Genomic DNA, 27753 nt, shown 5'->3' on the forward strand with positions numbered 1-27753 from the left:
TATATTATTTTGGCCACTGCAAAAAATCAGATGTTAATGAAAATAAATGTCAATGAACTACACAAATTCAAATGATCTTAAATGCTTATTCTTCTTTGATCTATATGCCGATAACAGCTGTTTCTATTGTTGGCTTAAGGGCTTATTTAGTCAATGCTAAACATCATGCCTTGAATGATAAATAGATTCCAATGAACTAAAGCAATTAAAAAGAAAAAAGTGATTTAAAGCCGGTTCACTCTAAATGCTTACTTTTTTATTATCTGCGTGCAGACAAAAGCTGCTTACGATGCAGAAATTACTTGACGGCAGTTCTCTTCTTATCTGACCAAATGCAGACAAAAGCTGTTTGCTATGCCAGGCTTGTTGCATACTTTTTGATCAGTGCTAAAAGTGATAATAGATCCCAATGAACTAAAGCAAAAATGAGTTAAATGCAGTTCACCCTTAAATGCTCACACTTTTATGATGTGCATGCAGACACAAGCTGTTTGCTATGACTGTATTTAAATACTCTCACTTGATCCGCTAAGTAGCAGCTTTTGACTACAATACGCTGCAATCGAAAGGCAAAACGTGCTTTTTTGTGCACCGCAAAATAGTTTCGAAATCAATATGCGATTTAAAAATGTAATTAATTTAATGCATTTGCCATTTTATAATACTCGAGAGCGAGTGAATTGAATGAGTACTCCTGATTCTGCTGTTGTTATTCGTGGTTGTTATTCATTTAACATTTTGCATTTTGGCGTGTGGCACTAAAACGCAATTCATTAGACCGCAAAACTGGAAGTGGAAGTGCAAGTGGAACTGGAAGGGGGGGAAGTGGAAACTAGAATGCAATTATTTAAGAGCCATGAATTGTGGGGACATAATTAAACAAGGCTTTTGCACTTGTCACGGGCATAGACAAAACATGCACAGACATGCAGCGACATGCATATGAATGTCTCTACTACAAGTTGCCTCCTCGCTCTCTCTCTCTCTGTCCCTCTCTCTATGCTTAAGGACAACGTGAAGTGTCCTTGACTGAGGACGACTCGCAGCAGAGTGAACAGTGTGGGCAAAATTGTTTTTGGCAAAGTGCACAATGCACTTGACGACTGTCACATTGGACACATGGACATGAATGGGCATGTACTTGAGCCTCCACTTACAACTATTGTTGTTGCTCTTGTTGCTATTTACATATATTAAATACGGTGGCAGGGCAGCTGGCCAAAGGGGGACAAAACGGGGGGGAAAAAAGGCAACAATATAAAAATTGTCCTTAAATGCAACAAAATGAGGACAATTGCAACAACGTTCCGGCAATTTTATACATACTACACAAGCACACATACATATAGAATATATATATAGTATATTTGGTATATATATATATATATATACTGAAACAATGCCATAGTCTCATTCTCATTCTCGTGCTCTCTCGTTGTTGTTCATAGTTTGTTGTTGTTGCTGTTGTTGTTGGGTCAGCGCAGGCGGCAATAAAAATTTGTCCTGCGGTAAATGAAATGGATAGCAATTGCGATTGCGATAACCAAAGAACCGCACACACATACAAACAACAAGAGAGTGAAAGAGAGAGAGAGAGAGAGGCAAATATTGGTCGAATTCACTTTGAAAAAAAAAACTGAAAGTTGTTGGGCAACGCGACTAAAAGATATGCTTGAAAAACAAGAGAAACATATGTTTTAATTTTTATAACTGTTAACTGTTATAGAAACTCATAAAAAAAGATTCATCTATTAAACAAATAGTATTAATTATATAAGACAAGCTTGATTTTTATTTTTGGGTTTAAGATATAAAGTAATTAAATTTTGCATTTTAATACCTATTAAAAAAACATATACACCAAAAATTTGCAGCAACAATGTTTAAATATATCGATCGCTATATTTGATATATTTCATTGTCGTCTTTCATTTCAGAGGTTCATTAATTTGATCGTCTTAGGCAAAATGACTAAAGCGATTCAACTTTAAAGCATCTCTTATTTTGCATTCTATTTCGAAATAAAATACTGTCATTCTCTCTTTTTTGAAATGTCTTAACTTAAAATTACATAAAAATAAACTAAAGAACTAAATAAAGGTTCAACCATCTTCTTTTTAACTAACAAATTTAATAAGCATTGCTTTAGAGTTTTAAAGCATAGTTTAAATTGAAGTTTAAGATGTAGCTTATAATTGAAAAGATTTTAGCAAGCGCGAAATCATAAATAAAACTAGCGCATGCTTTTCACGAATGCTGTTCTAATCTTGAATTTAGATAAGGCATTAATTTAGATAGATTTCGCAAGAGGAAATTCATATAAAATTATTCCGAATTTTCTATCACACTCTGATGAAGTTTTGAATGCGAATGAAGCATTAATTTAGAATGATATTCATATAAAATTCTATATTCTTCGCTAGGTAGATGGAGCATTAATTGCAATTTTAGCAAGCGTGAAATTATAAAAAAATCGAGAATGTTTTTCACGAATGCTGCTCTAATCATATTGGTAGATGAAGCATTAATTTAGAAAGATTTTCGCAAGAGGAAATCTATTTAAAATACTTCCGAATTTGCTATATTGAATGCCGATTAAGCATTGATTTAGAAAGATTTTGTCAAGCGGAAATTAATATAAAATTCTTCAGTCTTAGATAGTTGGATGAAGCATTAATTTAGTTGCAATTTAAGCGAGCGTGAAATTATGAAAAGCAACGGAAAATCCGAGTCTTTTTTCTAGCGATGCTAAATCGTAGTCTATGTTTTACTCTGCCTCCTCCTCTTTTATAGGGTATCTGTAAAAAACATATAAAAAAAAAGAAAGCAATACAAAAGTTATACTAGGTCGAGGTCAGTTACCCTTTTCCCCCTCACTTCACTTTACTTTTTTTATTTCGGGGGCGTATTACAGTTGTTTTCCAATTTTTCGCAGCATTTGCTTCCTCTTTGGCCGCTGCTGTTATTGTTGCCACTGTTTGTTGCCTTTCGATTTCTGCACTTGTGTCAGCCGGCAGCTCCATTAGTTTTTTAATATCATCAGGTCGCATCAGGGATAAGAAGAGCATGGAGATGAGGATGCGGATGCGGATGCGGATGAGTCTCAAAGTTGAAGCCAAAGTGGAACGTTTAGTGGGTCAATTGGGGGCGAGGAAAGCGAATTGTGGCTTCGACTGTGGCTAATTAACAAAAGTCCAGATGCCAGAGATGCACGAGGAACCGGAAAAGGAAATGGAAAGGGAAAGGGAAAAGCATATGATTGGCAAAAGCGAAAGGGAAAAGGAAGTGGGAGAAATTGAATGGAAAGTTTTGTTTCCCGTGAACTTTGACATCAATTTTGCCAATTGCGTTTGGCATCGTTTTTGCGTATGCCGCAAAACTGTGTCAGGTAATTGCAAAAGCGTTCAATAAGCAGGTCAAACACACACACACACACACACACACACACATATGCGAGTGTCACTTGTGTGCTGCATAATTGGCATATCAATTGAGTGTCCTCTGCTATTCAACTCTCTCTCACTCTCTCTCTCGCTTTGGAATTATCAGAGCTATGCATTCGTGCATTTAACTTGGACTCAGACAGAGACAGAGAGAGTGAGAGATAGGGAGAATAAGAGTGAGAGAGAGAAGGGAAAGACAAGAGACTGAATTGCATGCATAATTAAATTTTACACTCTCTTCCTATTTTTTTGTTGCTGCTTTACTGTGCCCCCGAAAATTGTCGACTCGCTGCGAAATTCAAAGCGGTCGAATGCCTAATTTATGCACCACTTGAAGTGAAATCGTGCGAAAACCAAATTTGCACACCACAAATGCCCACAGACTAAAACTGAGACCGAGACTGAGACTGAGACCGCGATTGAGATGGAGATTGCGATTGAGACGATGATTCAGCTGCAGATGCATTCGGAAGTTTTCCATCCCGCCAATTAAACGGCAGACAAAAGGCCAAAGCCAAAGCCAAAGCACATGCAATTGGCTAAAGAAAACTGCACAAAGCGGGAAAACAAAACGTTGCGTATACGTAATATGCGCCGTGATCAAGGACTATTTAAGAAATTCAATTAATTGAATGTGACAAAAAGCGACAAACTTTTCTAATAAATCAGTAAATTACAAACGAAAATATGTGTAAAATTGGTTGAGTAAGCATAAGGTAATCGATTGGTTTAAAAGTGTGCAAAAGACGTTCATAAAAATTGAAGTGAATGTGTAAAATTTGTAAGAAAGAAATGTTCAAAATGTGTGGAAAGATTGCCCAACTTGCAGCTCTTCAATATATTATATTAACTAAGTAATTGATTGGCAATGATTTTGATGTAATTTGATTAAACCAGAGTTTTTATTGATGTATTAAAAGCATAAAGTTTTCAAACAGAATCGTAACGATACTTGTTGTTAAGAAAGCTCAATAGCTCGCTGCGAAGCTCAGCTTACACAGAATACAAAAAAAGTGAAAGTGGAATATAAAACGGACCACATATTACGTATACGATGCATGTAAATAAATGCAAAGAATGAAATGAACGCAAGGTGAATAGAAGTCAGAACTTAAAAGGTATAACGAAGTACAATTGATTTGAATGGTGAAAGATGAGTAGAGAAAGCAAAGGAGAACGGTATAACAAGCTGTCTAGTCATATTACGTATACGCCACGTGTGAACTAAGAGTTAATAAAAAGGAAAAACATAAGTAGAGAGAAAAAAAGACCTAGTGGCACCAGTTAGGAAGAGATAGCGTAGAATACACTTAGATAAATTTGTGAGAAATGCTGTCGAAAGCTATATTACGTATACGCAACGTATTGCCAGACACGCCACATGAGGTGAGACGACAATGCAAAATACGTAAACTATAAATATATTGATTGAACATAAGAAATGAGTCTGACAAATCACGTTACGTATACGCCACATAGACAAGTGAACTGCTAAATACTCTATTACGTATACGCCACGTGTGACGTAGGAGTTCATATAAGGGTAAAATATAAGTTAGCAAGAGATAACGTGGAATACACTGAAAGAAATTTATGGTAAATGATGTCAAAATGCCATATTACGTATACGCAACGTATTGCAAGACACATTATCTGAGGTGAGACGACAATGGAAAATACGTAAACTATAAATAAAATGATTGAATATAAGAAATGAGTCTGACAAATCACGTTACGTATACGCCACATAGACAAGTGAACTGCTAAATACTCTATTACGTATACGCCACGTGTGACGTAGGAGTTCATAAAAGGTAAAAACATGACAAGAGTGAGCGAGAGAGATAGATAGAGAGAGAGGAAGAGACACAGTCCTTACTTTGTGGTATATTCTACTAAAATATCACATTACGTATTCGCAATGTATTGCTAGTCTCGTCAAACGAAGCGCGACAAAACTGGAAATATCTAAACTTTAAGTAAAATAATTGAATATACAAAATAAAGTTGACAAACCACATTACGTATACGCCGCTTTGACAACTGAACAACTGAAAATACTCTATAACGAAATTGGCCCAAAATTGAATTGAGTTAACGAGTTAACTTGAATGAAAATAACAAAAAAAAAAAGAAACACTTGGCAGCGAGCAAGTCAATCAGCTATCAATATGCCCCATTTTTTGGGTGGACAGCTAATGGGCATAATGAGATTGCCTGGCAACGGCGACGACGACGACGACGACGACGATGACAAAAAAATATAGACGAGTAGAAGACGTTGCGTTGGCTGCTTGCCCCTTCACTGTCTGCTGCTGCTTCTACTGCTGCTGATGATGAGAGCTTGCGAACCACTCGACTTTATTGCTGAAGTTTGCAATCCAACGATGAGCAAAAAAGCAAAAATAAAAAAAAAAAATAAGCAGAGAAAATGAAAAAGAAGCCAGAAGAAGAATATCCATGGCTTCGCTTGGCATCTCTTTGGCATTTTCTTGCGTCTGCTCTTGAAGGCAATCAAATGTATTTCGACTGGCCGGACAGAGAGCGAGCGAAGTGCACTTGCCTTCCTCAACAAAACCAAAAAATGGGGCGTCGCCACAGAAGCTGTGTGCAACTGCCACTCGATTATAAGGCCTCGAGCATAAATATTAGCAAGGCGTTGCCGTTGACGTTGGCCGGAGACGGAGTCGGAGTCATTTAAATGTTGCTGACATTCCCCCAAATGCCTTGATTATGCCTTGGCCCCGAAAGCTGTCACCGCTTAACCCTTTAGGGCCACGCCCACCACGACAACGACAACGACAACGACAACGACGTCGCCGCCTTCGCCATCTAGCGCACAATGAATTAAATGAATCTCAATTTCCGTTTGGTTTGCGGTTAAAAGCCGCAGCCAACGTTGTCGTTCAGCAAATGCAAATCCTCGCAGCAGCAGCAGCAGCAGCAAAATGAAAACAAGCCCAAAAAGTCTCGCAGAAGAAAAAAGAAAGCAACAACAAGAACAAATATTGCATGCCGCATTCCTTGGCGCGTCGTCGCCAGTTTCAACTTGAACTCGCAACTGCGAAAACTGCAAAACTGCAGCTAGCAAAACTCCATCTTCATTTGAAGTTCGCCTCTGATTCAGTTAGGAGCCAGAAGAAGAAGGCCGTCGTAAATTGCTGCAAAGATGCCCGTGCCGCCGTTCACCAAGCAAAACTTTTGTGCCGGCAAAGCGGCAAAAACTTTTAAATACGCCACCAATCCCAAACCCGAGACCCGAGACCCCAGACCCCGAGACTTAGAGGCCACAGCCATGTTATGCCAGTTGTCGAGGCCAGTTGCAGATCAGGCAACAAGAAGCGAGCGACGAGTGCGAGAGGTGTGGAGACTAGCAAGTCAAGTCGTTTTGGGTCGACGGCGGGTCGGCAAAAACTTTTGCGATTTGTTTGCGCGAAATAAACGCGTCGCAGATAATTTGCGCAAAAGTTCTGTTACGCCGGCACCTCTCGCTCTTTCGCCTCTCGCCTCTCGTCTCTCGCCTATTACCACATTTTCCTCAAACTTAAGTCGGCCAGCCATTTGGTGCCCTTTACTCGCTCTTTCGGTTAGTTTTGCACCACCTTACTCGCTGATCGGCCAGAAAATTTGTGCAGTTGGCTCGTCGCTTGCACTCGTTAGTCAAATTCGCTGTCAAAGAGTGCCAAGTTTGGCTTCTTATTAATGGCCTACTTATAATCACTTGCCAGCATTCAGTTATTACCGGTTACTTACTAAATTTTGCAAAATATTTGACTGCTCGTTCAAAACAACTCGTTACTATATATGATTAATTGATTTAACACTGTGTTGTATTTCTACTCGTTACTTTTAGTTCGATGCTGTTATCTAGTTTCTGTTCAAGCAATCGCTTCTCGCTACTCGCTGCTCTCTACTCGCTGCTTGCTGCTCGCTGCTACTGATATTGTTTCCGTGATTAGTTGATTTTCTTGCCTAATTATTTTACTCGTTTTTTTGTTTGCTTCATTATTAAGTTGTATTATTTTTATTCTCCAACTTGATGAAAACTATTCGGTGCTTCGTTTATGCACAACTTTCTTCATGTTCTGGCTTTTTTTCATTCTCGTTAATTTCTGTTAATCGATACAGCTTCAATACCCAAACGTGTACTTCCACAAGCTGCAATCATTAATAATAAACACTCGTTACTCGCTACTCGACAAGTTCGTTTAATTCTGAAGTAATACAAGTGCTGCTTCGATCTGTTTACCAACATTGCGATAATTTATTTCACAAAGATATTTAAAATTTTGAACTTAATTAACCAACTCGTTACTCGTTACCAGCAGCACACTCTGCCATTACTCGTTACTCGATACTTTTCAAATTCGACTCATTCTGAACTAATACAATTGTCGATTCGATCTGTTTACCAAAATTGCGTTAGTTTATTTAACAACGACATCTTCAAATTTAGAATTTAATGTAGCAATTGCCAATTACTCGTTACCCGCCGTTCACTCTCGCTTTACTCGTTACACATTACTCGTTACTCGCTGCTCGTTGCTTTGCCAAACGTCTGGCGGCCTTTGCCTTCTTAAAGGCATGCATGCGGGCAAAATCATCGGTGGAAATAAAGTCAATGATGGGCAATCGTGTCGTAAGCGGCACCTCAACATCGTTTTGCTTTTGATTCGAAAGCGGCTTAATGCCAGATGCAGCTGTAGCTGCAGCTGCAGCTGTCGACGCCGATGCCGGTGCATTGCCACCGCTCGCTGGATGCAGCTTATGCTTGAAGGGCATGGGAGGCAAACGTTGGGTTCGCTTCTTCTCCGCTGTCTGCTGAGATTTCTCGCTCTTCGCTGCATGCTTTAACTGCAGCGTATCGCGTACGACGAGCAGCGTTTGTGTCGCCTTCGTTGGCCTTGATTTGTTCGTCGTCGTCGTCGTCGTCGTCTTCGTCTGTTCCGGCTTGTGTTCCTCGGCTCTTTTTTCGGACATCAGCGGCAGCAGTGCATTGGCCATTAACTTGGATCGTCGCACGGTTTGTTGCGGTTTCCTTGGACGCCATTTGAACTTTTTGTTGGGCGCAACTTGAGGTTTGCTGCTGAGCGTTGGCTGCGTCTTGAGCACAGTTATTACATTGACCATTTGATTGGTGTTTGATTTGGGCTTTGACTTTGATTTGGACTTGAATTTGAGTGTTTGTTGCGTTGACTCTTGGTTGGTTTTTTGCTTCACTATTGCCATCTTATTTTATTTCGTTGTTGGAATTTATTTTTTTGTTGTTTTCTGTGTGTGTGAGTGTGTTTCAAACAAATTTTTGGCTGACTGAATGTTGAATGTTGAATGTTGTTGATTGGCTCGAATGTTTGTCGACTAAACTCAACTCTGAGCTGGCATATGTCAGACCGAAAGGCCTCCTTGATGAGGGATGGATCGGTCTGAATGTGGCAACGTTTTTTAACTAGCTCACTGACTGACTGCTGGAATCTCTTTCTGTCCGTCTGTCTGTCTGTCTGTTCGCATATGAACTGAACTTGAGCACGTTTGGGCAAGCTTTTGCCCCCGCCAAAAGCTGCACTGACAGTTGCCTCTTAAGACATCCGCTTCCTTTCACCTTTCACCTTACAAGTTCAACTGCAAATACACAAGTGTTTGTTTGTGTACATACATACATATATTTTTTATACCCACTAGTCGTTCGCTAGACGGGTATTCTAACTTTGTATGTAACAGGCAGAAGAAGGAATATCAGACTCTAAAAAGTCTATATATATATTCTTGATTATCTGACAATCTGGTATATTTTTTTTACTCTGTTTTTTAATTTATTACAATATCAATATATCAAGTATAGGATTTGGTATGTTTTAGTTTTTTGCGGTATATTTTTGGTATATTTTTAATTATATACTTTCTACTCTACGGTATATTTTGAGTTTATTACAACATCGATAAACCAAATATAGGCTTCGGTATATTCTAGTATTTTTGTGGTATATTTTTAGTGATATATTTTTTACTCTACGTATTTATTGAATTATTACAACATCGATACACCAAATATAGACTTCGGTATATTTTAGTATTTTTGTGGTATATTTTTGGTATATAATTTGATGGCAAATGGGTATCTCACAGTTGAGCACACCCGACTATAGCTTTCATGCATGTTTTTTATATATATTTATATACATATATATTTTTTTGTTTTTATGTTGCTGCGCTGCTTGATTTTGTCTTCCTGTTGTTTGTCTTGGCCTTTGCTTTATGCGCTTGTTTGTTTTACTTTTGCCTAGCGCTCGGTCTTAGTCTTAGTTTCGCGCTCTCTGTGATGTTGCCTGCTTGCACTTGACTGCTGCTGCTGCCACTTCATTCGCCTTCCTTCTTCCTTCCCCCATTTCGCATTTCGGGCAACTTGAAATAAACTTCCGTTTGCTTTCTTAGATTTTTCCAAGTATTTGCATATGCTTTTGCCACCACCAGCACCTCAAGCAAGATAGAGATAGACATGTATGGAAGTAACTGTGTACGTTTCCCCCTTTTTTACAGCAGTTAACTTCGCCCTTTCACAGTTGACTGGCTTTCCACATTGCGTATACGCAACGCGTGGCGGCATCATTTAAATTCATTTGCCCAATTTCATTGCATACTTTGCGGCAGCAGCTGGCTTTCTATTGATTTTCCCTGCGTGCGTGTGTTCGAGTGTGCTCCAGTGTGTATGTGTTTGTGTGTCTGTGTGTGTGTGCGCCCCACTAGCCAAATGCAACTGCGGCAAACAAGCAGCGCAGAGCAACAACAATCAGGACAGGAGCTGAAGCAGCAGCAACCGCCGCTAACGACTCATTAATAAAGTACACACATAAATTTCTAGAGCAATTTCGTTGCCTACTTTAGTGCGTTGCCCGAATATCTCTCTCTCTCTCTCTCTCGAGATTTCTTCGCTTTTTTCTCTCTATGATATGCTCCACTTCATACCCTGTAAGCTGCAGTAAAGAGGTATATTAAAGTTAAAGAAAATAAATTGTAAGATTCTTTCGCTTATTATCATCTATAGAATTTCTTATTGATTGCTTACAGAATTAATTTTGTTTAGTATTTCTTCATTTTTCTTTCTATTTTTTTTTCTTTAGCATAGTATTAGCATTATGTTTTTTATATATAATTTTATTATATATATTTATATATTTTATTTCAATATAATTTTATTATATTGAAAGCCATCGACATTTTTAAGTGATTTTCAAAGTAACTTTTCCTGATTTCTTTCTACTTCAAAAAATTTTAAGAGTTTAGAAATAAGATATTTACACTGCCAATCTCATATATTTTATATAATTTATAATATATGCGATCTTCACCTTTATTTACTGCACTTCGAAAGCCAATAAAATGCTGAAACTCTTCTCCAGAACAATCAAAAGAAACAATTTAAAAAGCTTGCTGCATGCTTCAACTTGATTCAGAATATGCATTGTAATGAAGCAGGGTAACTGGCAGTCGAGCAGACTCTGCGCAGTTGTTATCGAAGTATGTTTGTGGCTGCCGCAAAACTTTCGTTGAGGTTACAGTTTCTCTTAGCGTTTTGTTGGCTGTGCCGCATTTTGGTGTCAAGTGTTGCGTATCATTTAATGTGACACACTCGACAGGGAGCGGAGCTGTAAAGGGAGCAGGGAATGGGAGGGAAGATGGGAGACACTTTCGAGTGACAGGCAACACATGTTGTTTGCTACTCTCTCTCCCCCTTCCCATTCCCCATCATGCTAATTTGCTGCGCTCAGCAGTTCCGCATAATGCACGCAATCTGATAGTCGAGCGGAGCTCAACAAAAAAAAAATAAATAACACACACAAAAAAGTGGAAAAAATGGAAAGCGAAGGAAAATCAAAGGCAACAAAAAAAAGAGAAAGTAAAAGACGACAGAACAAAAAAAAGAATAAGAAAACAAGTAAGAAAGAAAGTGTGGAGGCAAGTGCTTTTGGTGGCAAAGCCTATCTCGTTTTTGCCATCTAATATCTATTGAGAGTGCAGCACAATCAATCTACTCGAAGCAACTCGAAGGTATCTTCATCTGTCTCCCAGTTTGATGGAGCTTCACGTTTCCTTTCCTGACAAGCTTCCTGCCAGAGACTTGAGATTTAACGCAAGCTTATTGAATGTGCCTCAAGTCTCTGTCGTGCTCCAAATGAATTATTTCAGTTGAAGTTGGATTGTTGTTCTTCTCAAATAAAAATATATATATTTTTAATAATTCATTTATAAAATTATCAAAGAATACCCATATTGGATATTTATAAATATTAATTATTTAATCAAAAATAATCAACATCTATTTTGGAACCGAACTCAAAACCACTTTTTTTGATAACGTCTCGCATTTTCAAAAATTTCCTGATTTTTAAAGATTTCCATGTACTTCAAAGGCTTACTAAGAATCTTAGAATCTTAAATAAGCAATTATTTTTGAATTTTTATTCAATTCAAACAAGTATTGTTTATTTCTTTATAAAGTTTCAAAATAGTATTTAAGAAAATTGAGTTCGAGCGAAAATAAAACTCTTCGACTATTTAGTTGCTATATTAACTGTATTGTTCTCATTATACCCGCTACCCATAGGGTAGAAGGGTATTATAACTTTGTGCCGGCAGGAAATGTATGTAACAGGTAGAAGGAGGCATCTCCGACCCTATAAAGTATATATATTCTTGATCAGCATCAACAGCCAAGACGATATAGCCATGTCCGTCTGTCCGTCTGTCCGTCTGTGTGTCTGTCCGTCTGTCCGTCCGTCCGTATGAAACACTGGATCTCAGAGACTATAAGAGATAGAGCTATAATTTTTTTTCGACAGCATTTGTTATGTTTGCACGCAGATCAAGTTTGTTTCAAATTTTTGCCACGCCCACTTCCGCCCCCGCAAATCAAAAAAATCGAATAACAAGCGTAATTTTAAAGCTAGAGTTACGAATTTTGGTATATACAATAATTACTATAGTAGTTATGATTCCTGAATTTTGTTGCGATCAGAAGAAAATTGTGGAAGTTATTGAAGAAATACTTTTGTATGGGCAAAAACGCCTACTTACTATGGGTCTGAGTTGCTTTGGCCGACAATCTGGTACATTGTGCAGTCTATGGTATATTTTGAATGGTGTACTATATCGATATACCAAATATACCATTTGGTATATTTTTAGTATTTTTTTTAGTATTTTCGGTATATTTTGAAAGTGATACCGCAATATTTTGCCTTTATTAAAAATGGGTAGCGGGTATCTCACAGTCGAGCACACTCGACTGTAACTTTCTTACTTGTTTTTTTTTTTTTTGCCATATTAGTTCCGGGGGATTTTAGCATTTTGGCTTTGGCATTGATCACTTCATCAGTTGAGTTTAGTTTAGTTTTTTTTTTGTTGTTTTGGCATATTGCTGTTTTGCATTTAAGCTTGACGTGTGCGTTCTTTGGCCTCGCTCTCTGGCAATATATTCAACGCTAGTCTCTACGCCAAGCCGCAAGTCATTTGTATGCAGCATATGTGTGTGTGCGTGTGTGTGTTTGTTGTGTGTGTGTGTGTGTGCTTTGATATGCTCATTTCCTGTGTTTGCTGTTGAGTTATGTCCAGCAGTCGCAGTCAAAATGTTTCGACTCGAGTCCGCCAAACATTTGATACACTCACAAAATGTTACGTATAAACCAAAAAAAAAATATGGAAAAAATAATATTTTTCTTTATTGTGTTAAATATAGTATAAAATACTACATTAAATACTAAATATAGTATAAACTACTAAATTAAATACTAAATATAGTATAAATTACTAAATTTAATATAGAATATAGTACAGAATACTAAATTAAATACTAAATATGATATAAAATACTAAATTATATAGTATAAAAACTAAATGTGGTACAGGATATAGTATAAAATACTAAATTAAATACTTAATATTGTATAAAATACTAAATTTGATACAGAATATAGTATAAAATACTAAATTAAATGCTAAATTCGGTATTAAATACTGTTTTGTATTAAATACTACATTTAATTTATAGAAATGAAATTGCTGACTGCTGTGGCAATCAACTAGAACATAACTATGCTTCTCATAAATTAAGTTAAGTTTTTATTATACAATTATATTTTATAATAGAACAAATTATAACATAACTTTGCAACAAAAATATATGGGAAATTCTCTGGCGAAAAACAAAAATTAACAAATTGATATTTAATTAAAAAAGTTAGATATAATTAAAATTAAAACACTGCTTGCAAAGAACTTCGTCTTGAAATTTATGTATTTTATCGTAAAGCAGAAACAGTTGCCAAAAATCACTCTCAGAGCTATAAGAACAACCTTTTCATGATTTTCGAAACTGTTTCAGTTTAATAATTATTCTTTTTTTTTTTAATTTTTCATCAGAGAATTCTCATATTGTATTTCGTATTTTAATTACTGTGAAATATTTGCATAAATTTTATAAACTTATTGTGTGCAAATTTGACAATACTTTTATTTTCGCAATGCGAGTGTAAAATGAAATAAAACTCAACTCAATGTTGAGTTCACATGATAAATAGGTGCAGGCAACAAATATATGTATATAGACGGTATATATACTATATATGCTAAATGTGTACTTGTATATTATGCTGTTTTGGGGAGTGTGTAAAATGATGCTGACAGTTGGCTTCCGAGTTAAGTTGTGGCTTTGGCTTTTGGCACGAAAATATGTAGCTGTACATAAACATTAGTTAAGCTGCTCGCTCACTTATCAACTGTGCCAGCCAAGCCAAAGGAGTGGGTAAAGGGGGGAAGGAGTGTGGGGAGGGGTGGCAGCTGACCGCGTGAGCACGTAATACAATTCATAGCAATTTGAGCGTGTTGTCTGATTCCAATTGTTTCACAGACAATGAATGTCATGTGCTATGAGTGTGTCTGTGTGTGTGTGAGTGTGTCTGTGTGTGTGAGTGTGTGTGCTGTGTGTGTGGTGATTAGCATTTTGAACTGCACTTGCCAACGTCACAACGTCAGCGATGTTGAGTGGAGTGGAAAGGGGGGGCGGCTGCTCGTTATACCCGATACCCTTAGGGTAGCAGGGTATTACAACTTTGTGGCTGCAGGAAATGTATGTAACAGGCAAAATAAGACAGCTCCAACCATATAAAGTATATGTATTCTTGATCAGCACCAACAACCGAGGCGATATAGACGATATATAGAAAATATATTAAACGTACAGACTCACTTTTCTGTTTGTTTGGTATATTTTGTACTCTATGGTATATTTAGAATTTAGTAGTTAAATATCGAAATACCAAGTACAGACTTTGGTATGCTTTAGTATTTATGCTGTATAATTTAGGTATATTTTTATAATATAATTGTATTGATATACTTTGTACACAATAGTATATTTTAAATTTAGCACCAAGTATAGTCTTTGGTATATTATAGTATTAAATAGTCCGTTCGTTTGGTATATTTTGTACTTTGGTATATTTTGTACTTTATGGTATATTTAGAATTTAGTAGTTAAATATCGATATACCATGTATAGACTTTGGTATACTCTAGTATTTTGGTATATTTTGGTATAATTTTGGTATATTTTTAGAATATGATTTTATTGACATACGTTGTACACAATGGTATATTTTAAATGTAGCACCATGTATAGTCTTTAGTATATTATATATTTTGCGGTATATTTGTAGTATTATATAATTTAATAGCCACAATGGTGGCAAGTATCTCACAGTCGAGCTCACTCGGCTGTATCTTTCCTGCTTGTTAAGTTTGTCGCTGGTTTTCGACTCTCGTAATTTGAATGCAGACTTGAGATTGTCATTGCCAGCTCTGAATGTTAACTGCCAACTGCTGCAGCTTTATTGTGCCCATATCAAATGTGAGTGAAATTTATGCTGACAGCGCAAAACATATGCCAGCAGCGTTCTCTCTCTCTCTCTCTCTCTCTCTCGCTCTTTGTCTTTGTGTGGGCGTGTGCACTTAATTTGATAACATAATATTTAACTAATTTATTTGATATACGTATATTCGCTTGATAAATGACTTTTGCCAAGCACGCAAATGTCCTGCATTTAAATGCAAATGCAAAATGCCAACTGAGAAGTGGAAGCAAATGCAATTTATGTCAAAAGCCATGTCAGACATGTGCCAAATAAAATTGTTGCAAATTGAATGCATTCCGAATGAGCAAATTGACCAATTGAGCAACACATTTCCACCCCACCCCAACAAACATTTTCCACAATTCTCTTTCGCTCTCAATTGAGCAATTAAAGCGTGCCAAATCTTACACAATCTCATTTCGATTTTTCATTTTTCATTTTCCTGCATTTCCCCTTTCCATTTCCCTTTCCCGCTCACTTATTAGAATATTGATAACCATAAAGAGAGTCGATTGCAAGTCAATTGTGTGATTGTGAATGCACAAACGAATGTATTCAGCATACGAGTATGAATATGAATTAACATAATGCATTTGATTGAGTTATCAATTAACAACAGCGACTGAGAAACTGTTTGATATACGAGTAGTTTTTTTGATTGAGTAATTTTTGGCATTTAAAAACCATGAATAAATTTACATTTTACTAATGTTGAACAGTTAAAATTGTTGCAGAAATGTGTTTTCATAATTTAGCCTAAAAGACAACTCGAATTTTAAGTAAAACTTTATTTTCTAAATTTAAGTTATTTAAGTGACTTCAAAAATTGTGTTCACATAAAAAGCTAAAGTCGAGTATGCTCGACTGTCAGATACCGATGCGTTATTAATTTACAAATATACCAAATTTAAATACCATAGGTTACATTTGGTATATTGATAGTACTACAATACATTCAGAGCGCAAAATATACCAGATTGTTTTGTTATTGTCGCACTGCTATTTCAAAGTTCACATCTCTATATTATGCGTCTGACAATTTGTGTGTATGAAACTAATATATTTTTAAACAGAAAAGGTTAATTTAGTTTATGCATTTTTTATAATTGAAAGTTTCCTTTACTATTATAAAAACTTTTTGTAATATAAATAGCTTAAATGAAAATTAACAGAGTATAGAAAGTTTTCTCTGCTCACAAATTTCCATGCCAATAAGTATGCTATAGAAAGAGTTGTTCGTTTAATTTTGTTGGAATTCAGCAAATAATTGCGAAATTGTAATGTGGTTAAAATTGCGAATAAGTTGAGCGCAAATTGTTGTTGTTGAACTCCTTGTTGTTGTTTTTGTTGTTGTCGTTGTCGTTAGATGCAATTCATTAGCCAAAGGTTTCAGACTCATTTGCTCGAGCAAATACACTCACGCAATGCCAAATGAATAATGAATGAAAGGTGCCACATGTGTGTGCGAGTGTGTGTGTGTGTGTGTGTGTGTGAGTGTGTGAGCTTAGTCGCAAGTATTTGCTCAAATCCTAATTGTGATTGATTTGCCAGGGTGCGGAATAGTTCAGCGTGGATTGTTTATAATGGGAATGGGAAAGGGAATGGGATTGGGAGAGGGGGAAAGCGGCGAATGTGGAGACAACTGATTGAAAGGGCGTCAAAGTGAAATGAAATCTGTGTGCCAACAACTGTGGCCATAACATAATGTTAAGTAATAGCACAACAATAGTTTGGTCTCTCGCTCTGGCTCTCACTCTCGTTCTCCTTCTCCCTCTCTCAGCTAGCTAGAGCAATTAAGCTGTTAAGCTGTTGAGCTGTGCAGCAGTTAAGCACTAATGATCCATCCCTCAATTACGACAACAGCAATGGCAAGGATGACCTAATAGACGATACCTTCCTTTCCCGTCCCTTTTCCGCACCCCCCGCACCGCACCGCGCCGCACCGCCCAGCCCCGCCCATTAAAGTCAAGTGCTGCTGTTGTTTGGGGGCTAATTGGCGAAACAGCTGGAGATGAAACACGCTGAGAATGGCATCTCATGTCTTCATTATACCAATGTGTCAATTAACAATTTGTGCGCACTGTTTACGACCAACTCTCCCCGGACGGGGAGTGTACTGTTCGCTGCCACTGTACTGTTTGCGGCCCTCGAATCGCACTCAATTTATGCGATGCGCCACGCCCCCCTTTAACTATGTGTTTGTGCTCATCTCTGATACTCATATGCAGCCACTGTTCATGACCCTGACAACAACAGCAACAACAGAAACAACAACTGATGGCAGCCACTGTAATAAACAACCGAGAACAACAATGATGAAGAGGCGAGCTCAGCTAAATTCAGTCAATTTGTTTGTTTTCATTGTTGATTTAAGTGTCTCAAGTGCTCGTTGAAGTCACTTGTAATTGACGCAAATCATGTGAATAAGTGTGAATACACTGTCTGAGTACCCCCGAATCGCACGTTGACCATCAAAATGGGTTTCACTTTTTCCACTTTTGATTGCCGCAAGTGGAAAATTGTCATTCAACAAATCATGATCATTTGCAGCTCGTAAGAGGTGAACTTAATGAACACGACTCTTGTAATGTTGTAATCCTCAATGTAATATGAGTGCATCGAGTTAATTCATCAATTCACTTGAAGAAGTAAATAAATTCAGTTTTTGTCATAATTTGACTATTGAAATGAAGTTAACTGATTTTTGCGCATTACAGAACTAACTCTAAATTTTATCTGAAATAAATAATTGTAACATATATTGCTGTAGATTCACTCAAAAGTAATGATTCTAATTTGATTCCTCGACTTTTCGATAGCCAAAAGTTAACTTAACATTAAGTTTATTAAACTAAAAGTTTTGGAATATAAAATAGACAACATAAACTTAATATATGCGAAAAATAAATGATATAGCTATTGAAACGCATTCAGTATTTAATTTGGACTTCAACAGTTGGGATAATGAGGCAATTAAAATGGACTTGACAGACTTTTGAACATTGCAGAGCAAACTCTAAACTTAACTTAAAATACTTTATTGTAAGAAGTATTTTACATTAATAATTTTTATATTCACTGGCGTAAAGATATGAGATGAGATTTCTCATCTTGTCTATAGCCTACCGTAAGGTTAGCACTAATATATTAAGCTGAAATTTTTGGAATATTAAATAGACTGTATAAGCTTTATAAAAGCGCAATATAAACGATATAGCTAAAGAAATGAAATTAGAATTAAATTTGTACTCGAACTGTTTGGCACTTTTCTCAGTTTTCTTCTCTTAAATTGCTTTAATAATCATTTGATTGATAAGTAATAGTTATATTAGGATTTGCAATCTGAAGCTAGGTTCAAGCTAAAAATTTTTGGATACTAAATTTACTAAATTTAAATAATACTAATATACTACACAAACTGGATATATACCGAATATTAATATTATACCAAGGGTATTAACTTTGTACTCAACTTTAGCTTATATTTAATATTCATTATGCTAATTAGAAATTCATATTTCATATTCAGATTTGCATATCTTGTGTAGCTTAAACACTATTCGATTTCAATGATATAAGCGAGTGATTGTCAGAGTCAGCATTAGATTCCCATAGCTAAATAATGCGCCTTGATCGAAATGTATAATTAAGTGTTTTTGAATGCAAGTCGCGGAATATGTATGTATGTATGCGCATTATACAATCGAATCGTCATTATTATTAGGTATGCATTCATTTGGAATGCACAAAGCCGCTACAACGGACGCTTGAGTGCTTCGAATTTGGATGAGCGAACGAGCGATGAGCGAATTAATTGCCCTGACTTCTTCTGTGTTGGGGAGCTTAGTCGGCAATTTAACTGGCCAAAGCGCGGTAACAATTGCATTAGCTCCAAATCCGCTAAAGCGCACCAGCCAAACACCCCAGACAAACAGACGGCGGATAGAGAGACGGACAGACGGACAGACAGACGGACAGTTGAGCCAAGTCAATTGAAACATGCCGACAAGCTGCTCAAAGCGGATCCAAAAGAGCGACCAACAATGGTAGAGACCATGAAATTGCAATCGTCGTTGTTAGAGCATGCGATTGATGGACTGACAGACGGACAGACAGACAGACAGACAGACAGACAGGCAGACAGATTGACTGACTGACTAGTTAGATTGACAGACTGTGAGCATCAGAATGAATGCAATCGCATTGTAGCGCAATTAAAGCCACTCAGAGTGTGACACAGGCTGCAGAGAGGCAAGCAACGCTTGGAATACCCTGTAAATGCATTCGAAAGAGGGAATGTTAAGCATAAGATTGAATAGAAAGATATTGAAATACTTGGAATTTCAATAAATGAGTTTTCGAACTAGTCAAAATAAAGAGGAAAAGTGATTTTTTTACTATTTTACTGTTTGCTCAAAATATCGAGTTATTTTTTATTAAGCTATTGTTCAAATTATTAAAAAATAGTAGAGAGATTATTTTGTAGCATTTTATAAGTATTTTAATTTATTAGTTGCTTCCTACTAAGCGGAAAAATTCATAAAAAAAAAACACTTTAAAATTTAAAAAATATTTTATAATACATTTATGTTTATATTTTTTTCCGGACACTAAATAACAATAATAATTTGAACAATATTTGAATAAAAAATAACTATATTTGAAACAAGCAATAAAATAATTCAAATACTCCTAAAATTCTTTAAAAAAATACTTTATCGACTATATAAATAAATTTATCTATTACTACATATGTAAAGGTTTAATTTTTATATACATATGTATATATTTTTAAATAAAGATTTAAAAAAAAATTTGTATAGATATTTAGGATGATAATTTGTTAACTTCTTGATATGAATAGAGAACTCAATTATCATAACTATTATATAATTAATTTCTGTGACGAAAGTAATACAAAATAATTAATAATTAGTATAGGGTATGTTACAGTCGTACATGCCTGCGTTTTTTTCTAGGCGCTGCACGCCATTTGGCTGCAAATTGTCTAACAAAGACTTAAAGGCTTAAAGCACAATAATCTCGTTTGTCAATTGTATTAGATGCCACACACGACGCGACGCTCTCGAATTACGTCCCTCTCTCTTCACCACTCTCCCCACTTCCCGTTTCCCGCTCCACCGCTCTCGGCGCTTTGCTAGAAGAAAGACTGACTAAACTCAAACTGCGGCTTTTGGCTCGCAACATTCGTTCGCACATTCAATCAACGAAAATGAAAACGAATGGAGAAAGCAACGAAGGGAATGCGTGCGTGGGTGTGTGCGCTTGTGTGTGTGGGTGTGTGCGCTTGTGTGTATGTGTGTGTGTGTGCAGTTATTCATTCATTTGTTTGCTAATAGGCGCACAATCAGACAAAATGACAGACAATCAGTCAAACAAACAAACAAACAAACAAAACGCGGGCAGCGACGGCAGGCAACAAACGACATTATCCAAAGTCAACAGCATTCACACACACACACATGAGCTGCGGGCACACACACACACACACGCACATACACACTCGCTCTCACTCACTCGCACACGCATTAGGTGCGCTTTATGTTTATCTCAAAATGCGATGCTTGGCTGCTGATGAGTTCGTTCTCTCTCTCACTCTGACGCTCGCTGCCTCTGCCTTCGCTTTCGTTCTCTTCCCGTCTCTGTCTAACAGCCTGCTCATAAGATGACGGCAATTCGTTAGCTCTTAGCTTTGAGCTCTCCTTCTTCGTCTTCGTCTTCTACTTCTTCTTGTTTTCGTTGTTGTTGTTGTTGTTGTTGCTGCATAAACCGCTTAGCGGCGTAATTTAAATCCCTTTTGTGTTCAAAAACTCGTGCAAAGCCTTTCAAAATAATTATCATAATAGCAAATGGCTTTTGTTGTTGCTGTTCTTCGCTACTTCTCTACTCCTACTTCTATTTCTCTTCTTCTTCTGCGTCGTCATCTTCATTTCCTACTTATACCCTGCAGTGCCGAAAAATGACTAGCAAAAGTCAAAGCACATGTTGAACTAGAAAAATAGTAATTTTTCAATTCTTCACAGCAACTAAATTAATGCAGTTGGAATATTCATTTTTAGAAGTCATACATATTCATGTTGATGAAAATTTCGTACATAGGATTTGCAGGGTATTTAGTTTGTCGTTGCAGTCAGTTATAATTTCTCATTTTCTAAGATGCTTTTGTGTGTATGTGTGTTGTTAGTCAACTTGTTGTTGGCCACATATTCATGTTGTTAAGGATGAAACACAATGAAAGCGGTAAACAGCAAACAATTTCCAATTGGATTGTTGGCTTCAAGCAGGCGACAGACAGACAGACAGAAAGAGAGAGAGACAGAAAAGTTAGCATCAGCATTGTTTATCAAATTTACAAATTATTCAGCAAATTTGTTTGCTGCAATATGCAAGCAATTAATATGATTAACTCAATTAAGAAATTGTCCAGTTAAAGAGTTCAGGTGGCAATCGCAAGACAATATTAACTGCATTTCCTCAATGCATTTCTATGCCCAACTTTAATCGAATTAAACTTGCACTCACTGTGAGTTTTAATTCACTTTTTGCTCTATAAAGTTCTGATAAATTTTCTGGTAATTATTGTTGCTTTGCAATCTCTTCACTTCAATTCGTTTTGCATGCCAGAATAAAGTGTCAAAGCTTATTCATGAAGTGTATGTAAAAGTAATGGACAGTTTGGTATATTTTGCAATCTATGGTATGAGTACTAAATATCATAGTATATTGATGCACCAAATGTATTGTATGTGCGTACTATGTAGATATACTTCTTATATCCGCTTTGTGTTGTCGGAAAAAGTAACAGGCATGGACAGTATATTGTACAATCTATGGTTTTTTTAGTATTAATAGTACATTGAATGTAGTACTATATGACAAGCATAGCCTTTGGTATATTTTAGTATTAATCGGTATATTATTTTGGTATATTTTAAGGAATAATACCGCAACGTTTCGCCTTTATTGAATATCTCTCAGTCTGTAACTTTCTTACTTCCCTTTTTTCTTGATAAATATGTTAAATCGTTCTACTTTTGATTGTTGCGAGTGTTATGAATGCTCTTCACTCTGTTTCCATAGCTCATCGACTTCTTGTGCGGTGAATACTGAATGCTGAATGCGATTTGTGAGCTTCCACATCATCTAGAGGAAGCAGACAATCTTCCTTTTCAGTTTGTGCTGCTATAAATCACATGGTTATTGAATGTAGTCGCGGCTTAATTACAAATCATTGCCTAATGAGCACAGTAAACACTCGCTGTCAGCGACAACATAGTTGTTGTTGTTGTTGTTGTCGTTGTATTGTGTTGTCTCAATTAGTATTCAGAGCGAATCGACGTCAAATTGAAGGAAATTCAAAGGGCAACTTTGAAGCTGTCATGAAAACTCGCCAGCCAACTACTTATTCGATATCTTTTGCAACTAACTGTGTCTTTTGCTTGCTCTTCCTTTTTCCCCCTTTCTTTCTCTTCTTTCCTCTCTCACACTCCGTCTCTGCTCTCTTTGAAGTTTTTCGCTGCCTGCCAAACACAAATCACAATTAAAATGTCTGTTGGCGTTTGCCATAAAGTTTGCAATCGTCATTTCTGATTGCCTTAAATAGTATATTTTCAGCATTCCGTTTAGGGAGCAGAGAAAAAGGTAGGAAGCAGGAGGAGGAGGAGGGGCAGGGGAAGGTTGTTCTGATAAGTGAAGGGGATACTTTGCCTAAGAATAGAATGCTGCGCTTGTTACGTGTAACAAGTAAACTTGCCTCGGCCCCAAAAGAGGCAGCAACAGTCGAGCCCAAGGGGCGACTTCCGCAAACCTTAACAACCACTGCAACACTAACAATCTCCCACCCCTCAGCTCCTTGCCATCCCTTTCTTCACGATGTATGCTGCTCTCTCTCCCTGTCTCTCTCTTTCTGTGTGTCTCCACACACAGTCCATAGACATGTCAGTTGATTTTTATATATGGCTTTGCTTGTTGTACTTTCTTGTTTGGCTCTGAAGGGGCGCAGCGAACTAGAGTAGCTGCTTGATGAGCAGGGTGTGGGGAAGGGGACGGGGATGGGGACGGTGGAGGGAACGGAATGAAGGAGCGACTCTACTGGCCAAGAAGTCGCTCTTGATGCCGTGTGCAGTGCAATTTTCATGTCTGCGACTTGGTTCCTTTCTCTTTTTTCTTATTTTTTTTGTTGTTGCTTTCATGTCTGTCTGCACGCGATGTTTAACGTCTGGCGTAGGTTCCACACACGAGCTTGCAGGCGGACAGACAGACAGCCAGACAGTTGGACGGACGGACAGACGGACGGATCCAGACGATAGACGATAGGCAAATGCAAACATGAAACTTTTTCGGCAACAGCCATAAGCAGAAGCAAGGTGCGGCTAGCAGGACATCAGCACGGAGAGGCGGACAGACAGACAGACGGACAGACAGACAGACAGAGTTAGACAAGCTGTTCGGGGCAACTCGCGCTGCAACATCGACATCTGGCCCCCTTTAGCGATCGGCGGCACCGCCAATCATTGGCGTAAATTGAGCTCATTGTGGCCTAACACCATTACATTCAGCAGTCTTTCTCTCGCTGTCTGACATGCCGGGGTGGTGGCAACTCTGGCAACTCTGGCAGTCGACGGCGGCGTCTCCGATTGCGGGCAAGTCCTGTGTGAAGTCGTTAAATGCGGCAGCGTAAAATAAATTGAGCCAAGTCATGTTTCGAGCATGAAATGCATTTTTATTGCACGCTGCAGCCAAGCTGCCAAGCTGCCACATGCAACATGCAACCTGCCACAGACAAACACCCAGACAATTCCCCCGAGGATGCGACGTATTGACTCTAGTTGCCACATAAAACTAAACAACTTCAATGTGCGCTTTAAGTGAACTCAAACTATATTTTGGCTGTTATCGATAGACGGTAGAGAAATGTGACAGCAGATATTGATATATATTTTTGGTATTAATCGAAGTTGTTAACACATTGCTTGGAACTGTTTCTATAATGCATAAGTACAGTAGCAGATTAGGACATTTATTAGAGCAAATCAATATTTTTAGAGGTGATTTATTCACATTCTTGAATTTCCCTTCATAATAAATAGTTCCGAAAAGGAACATTCAAGGAACATTTCATAAAATACAAAATTGAGACATCATTGAAATTATAGCAAGCAAAACAATGCCTTCGACATCTTCATTTAATTAATATGATTATCTTTACAATAAAACCAAAAACAGTGTTTTATTTATTATTTATTCTTTTAAAACACCGAACAAATACGAAAATGGACTGAAGTTGTAATAAGTTTTTAATAATATTTATATACAAAATCATTTTCGGTATATTTTGGTTGTTTGTTTGGTATATTCTAATTTAATTAATATTATTTCATTTGCAATAAAAGCAAAACGCTGCGGTATAATTCGTAAAATATTCAGAGAAAATACAAAAATATACTGAAGTCACCTTTTGATAACACATATAGATACCAAATCCATTATTCAATATATTTTAGTATTTTGTCGGTATATTACTACACTTTTCTGAAATTATAACAACTTTTGGATAACATTTATATAGATGAAAATCATACTTTTGGTATTTTTAGTATTTTTGTGGTATATTCTGAGCATAATAGTGCAGTTTTGCTAACATTACAAATGGAATCATATGTTTATCCTCGTATTATTTTGATTGTTATTTAACTTTGCTAATTTCGAATTCAATTGCAAATGAATTATTTATTGAATGCTGTGGCGCAAGTACTTATCCGTTATCTCTCTGTTATCTGCTTATCTCGTTACAGGTGAGTTCATGTGACTGTGTGCCATAACAATAAAAAAGGAATCGCCAGCAAGGCAAGTTTGCAGCTGACTCGAAGTCGCGTCGCGTCGAGTTGAGTTGAGTCCAGTTTCAGTTTCGGTAGAGTGAGCTTTATTCTGGCCACTAATTGCGCTGGCCATAATCCAGACAAAGTGTAGATAGAACCAACTGCTAACCGCCAAAAACAACAACAATATGAACAACAACAACAGAAACTGCGAAACTAGTTTCCGCTCCCACTCTCTGTGTGAGTTTTATATGCTTTTGTTATTTTGTGTATGTTTTTAGTTCATAAATTTTAATGTAATATTTTCATGTTGTACAATTTGATGGCGCCAAAACGCTTACAACGCCGAAAATTATGCCATAAAAATGCACAGCACTAATTAGGCCAACAAGCGACCAGACAACCAGCCAAACAACAAACCAACCAACCAACTAGCCAAACATCCAGCCAGATGTAAGCAAAATGCGTTTTTAGAAATGTTTTGCTGTGTCTTCCCTTGCTATAGCTCTGGCTCTCCTTCTTCTTCTCCCTCTCACTTGTATCTCTTTCTCTCATTCTCTCTCGCTCACTCCGCTGGCTGTCTCCTACACTTTGGGCCTTCAATCGCCGCCTTCTTAACGGTCGCACATTTTTTTGTAGCCATTTAAATACCCTGACACTAACATTCCCTTTCATTTGCCACTAAATATGCAATTCTGCAATTAAAGATTAATTATTTGAAATGTTATTCAATAGAATCTCGATATAATTTCATTCAAAAGGGTTCAAGGAATAAGTCTAAATATTATTCAATAGAAACTCAATATAATTTAGTTAAAAAAAAAACATTCAAAAACAAAAGTTATGGCAGAACATATTTATAAAATGATGTTTATAGTATTATATTATAGTTAATTTATTAAAATTGAATTAATGTTTATAGTTGCCCTTTGAATGTTATTCTTTATTTAAAGCTTAGAATATATAATTAATATACTTTTTAGCTGACAAAATATTTAAATATTTAGTATTTACATCGCATATTTTTAATAAAATTCATCAGCAAACTTTGAAACGAGAAACTTTGATTATAAAATTAATTGAGCTGAAAAGATATATTGATCTTTACTGGACTTTTAGCGAATATTGAAACAAATGGAATATATATTTTACACTCTATGGTATATTTTGAATGTAGTACTATATCAAATATATACCAAATAAAACCTTGGATATATTTATAGTATTTTTGCGGTATATTGAATTGGGTATTTTGAATGCAGTGCTATGACAATATACCAAATATAACCTTTGGTATATTTTTAGTATTTTGTGTAATTTTGATTTGGTATATTTTGAATGTAGTATTATATCAATCTACCATATGCAATTCTTGGTATATTTTAAACGTAACACTATACCAATATACCAAATATACCATGTGTCATTGTTTTAGTATTTTTGTAGTATTATATCAATTTACCAAATGCAATTTTTGGTATATTTTAAACGTATCACTATACCAATATACCAGATATATCATGTGTCATTGTTTTAGTATTTTTGTGGTATATAAATTTGGTATATTTTGAAATCAATATCGCACAGCTTTGCCTTAGTCGACTTTCATACTTATCTTTATCTTTTATGCATTTAATTTGCATAGCTAAAGAGCATTAACAGTTCGGCAGTTAAAATAGTGCCAGCATTATTTTTTATGCTTTCGCTTTGCTGGACCCAACGAGCTGTTCAGCTCTGTTCAGCTCTGTCCTGCTCTGCTCTCGTTGTGCGCCATTTCAGCTGTAAGTGTAATCATCGCACGATGAAAGCCGCTTACAATAATTGCCCCGCCTTGTCGGACATCGCTGAGCAGAATGAACACACTTTGTGGTACACTTTGTTTGTCTGTAACCAGATCAGCTCCTCCTCTTCTTCTTCTTATTCTTCTTCATTTTTTGTCTGCCTTATTTTTGGTTAATTCATTGAAAACGCAGCGTTTTGTGTCGATTTTGTTCCACGCTTTCTAAGTAGGCAGCCGGACAAGTCGAGGGCTTTCGTATTGCTATGCAAATTGAAAGCTGCCGTCATTAGTGCTAAGTTTGTGCTGTGATTCAATTCGTCGTGTGCTGTGGCAAGAAAACCTCACCCAGGTACTAAATGAACTTTGCCGCCCTTTGCCGTGCCACACTTAGGCGAAGTAGGAGAAGCAAATTGGCCAACACAGAGCTCTGATTAACTTAAGCTGCTCTAAAGCATTAAGCTGATTATATTAGCTAAACCAATTTAATTAGCTGCGTGTGCAGCATGCAGCTCTGAAGTTAGCATTAAGCTGGCACCGCACCGCAATGAAATGAAATGCTAATTAATGCCCGGTATTATTTTCATATTTTATTAATAATTAACTCTTGTGGCTAGTGATCATTTAAATTAATACGATTTATTGCAAGTTCACTCAATCTTATCTGCTTATTACTAAATATTCATATTAAAGTGATTCATTTGAATTTGAAATGCATACATTTTTGTTTAATTCAATTTATCAATTCTAATAGAATTTTTTCAAATATTTATGTTAAATAACATTTGGCA

General features: G+C 36.7%; 2 protein-coding genes across 7 annotated transcripts in view; one reads left to right on the forward strand and one right to left on the reverse strand.

The window, feature by feature from the left end:
- LOC132795160 (uncharacterized) overlaps positions 1 to 27753 on the forward strand; it is a 125323-nt gene that overhangs the window by 45308 nt on the left and 52262 nt on the right. The window lies entirely within an intron of this gene.
- LOC132796849 (uncharacterized) lies at positions 7679 to 8797 on the reverse strand. Its single transcript, XM_060808170.1, has one exon. It carries the CDS (start codon positions 8670 to 8672, stop codon positions 7965 to 7967), a length of 708 nt encoding a protein of 235 aa, XP_060664153.1. The 5' UTR covers positions 8673 to 8797; the 3' UTR covers positions 7679 to 7964.

The sequence above is a fragment of the Drosophila nasuta genome, chromosome X (assembly GCF_023558535.2).
Source record: "Drosophila nasuta strain 15112-1781.00 chromosome X, ASM2355853v1, whole genome shotgun sequence".
Lineage (NCBI taxonomy): Eukaryota > Metazoa > Arthropoda > Insecta > Diptera > Drosophilidae > Drosophila > Drosophila nasuta.

Excerpts from the sequence above, each read along its gene's own strand:
- LOC132796849 (XM_060808170.1), bottom strand. The coding sequence starts at position 8,672 with ATGGCAATAGTGAAGCAAAAAACCAACCAAGAGTCAACGCAACAAACA.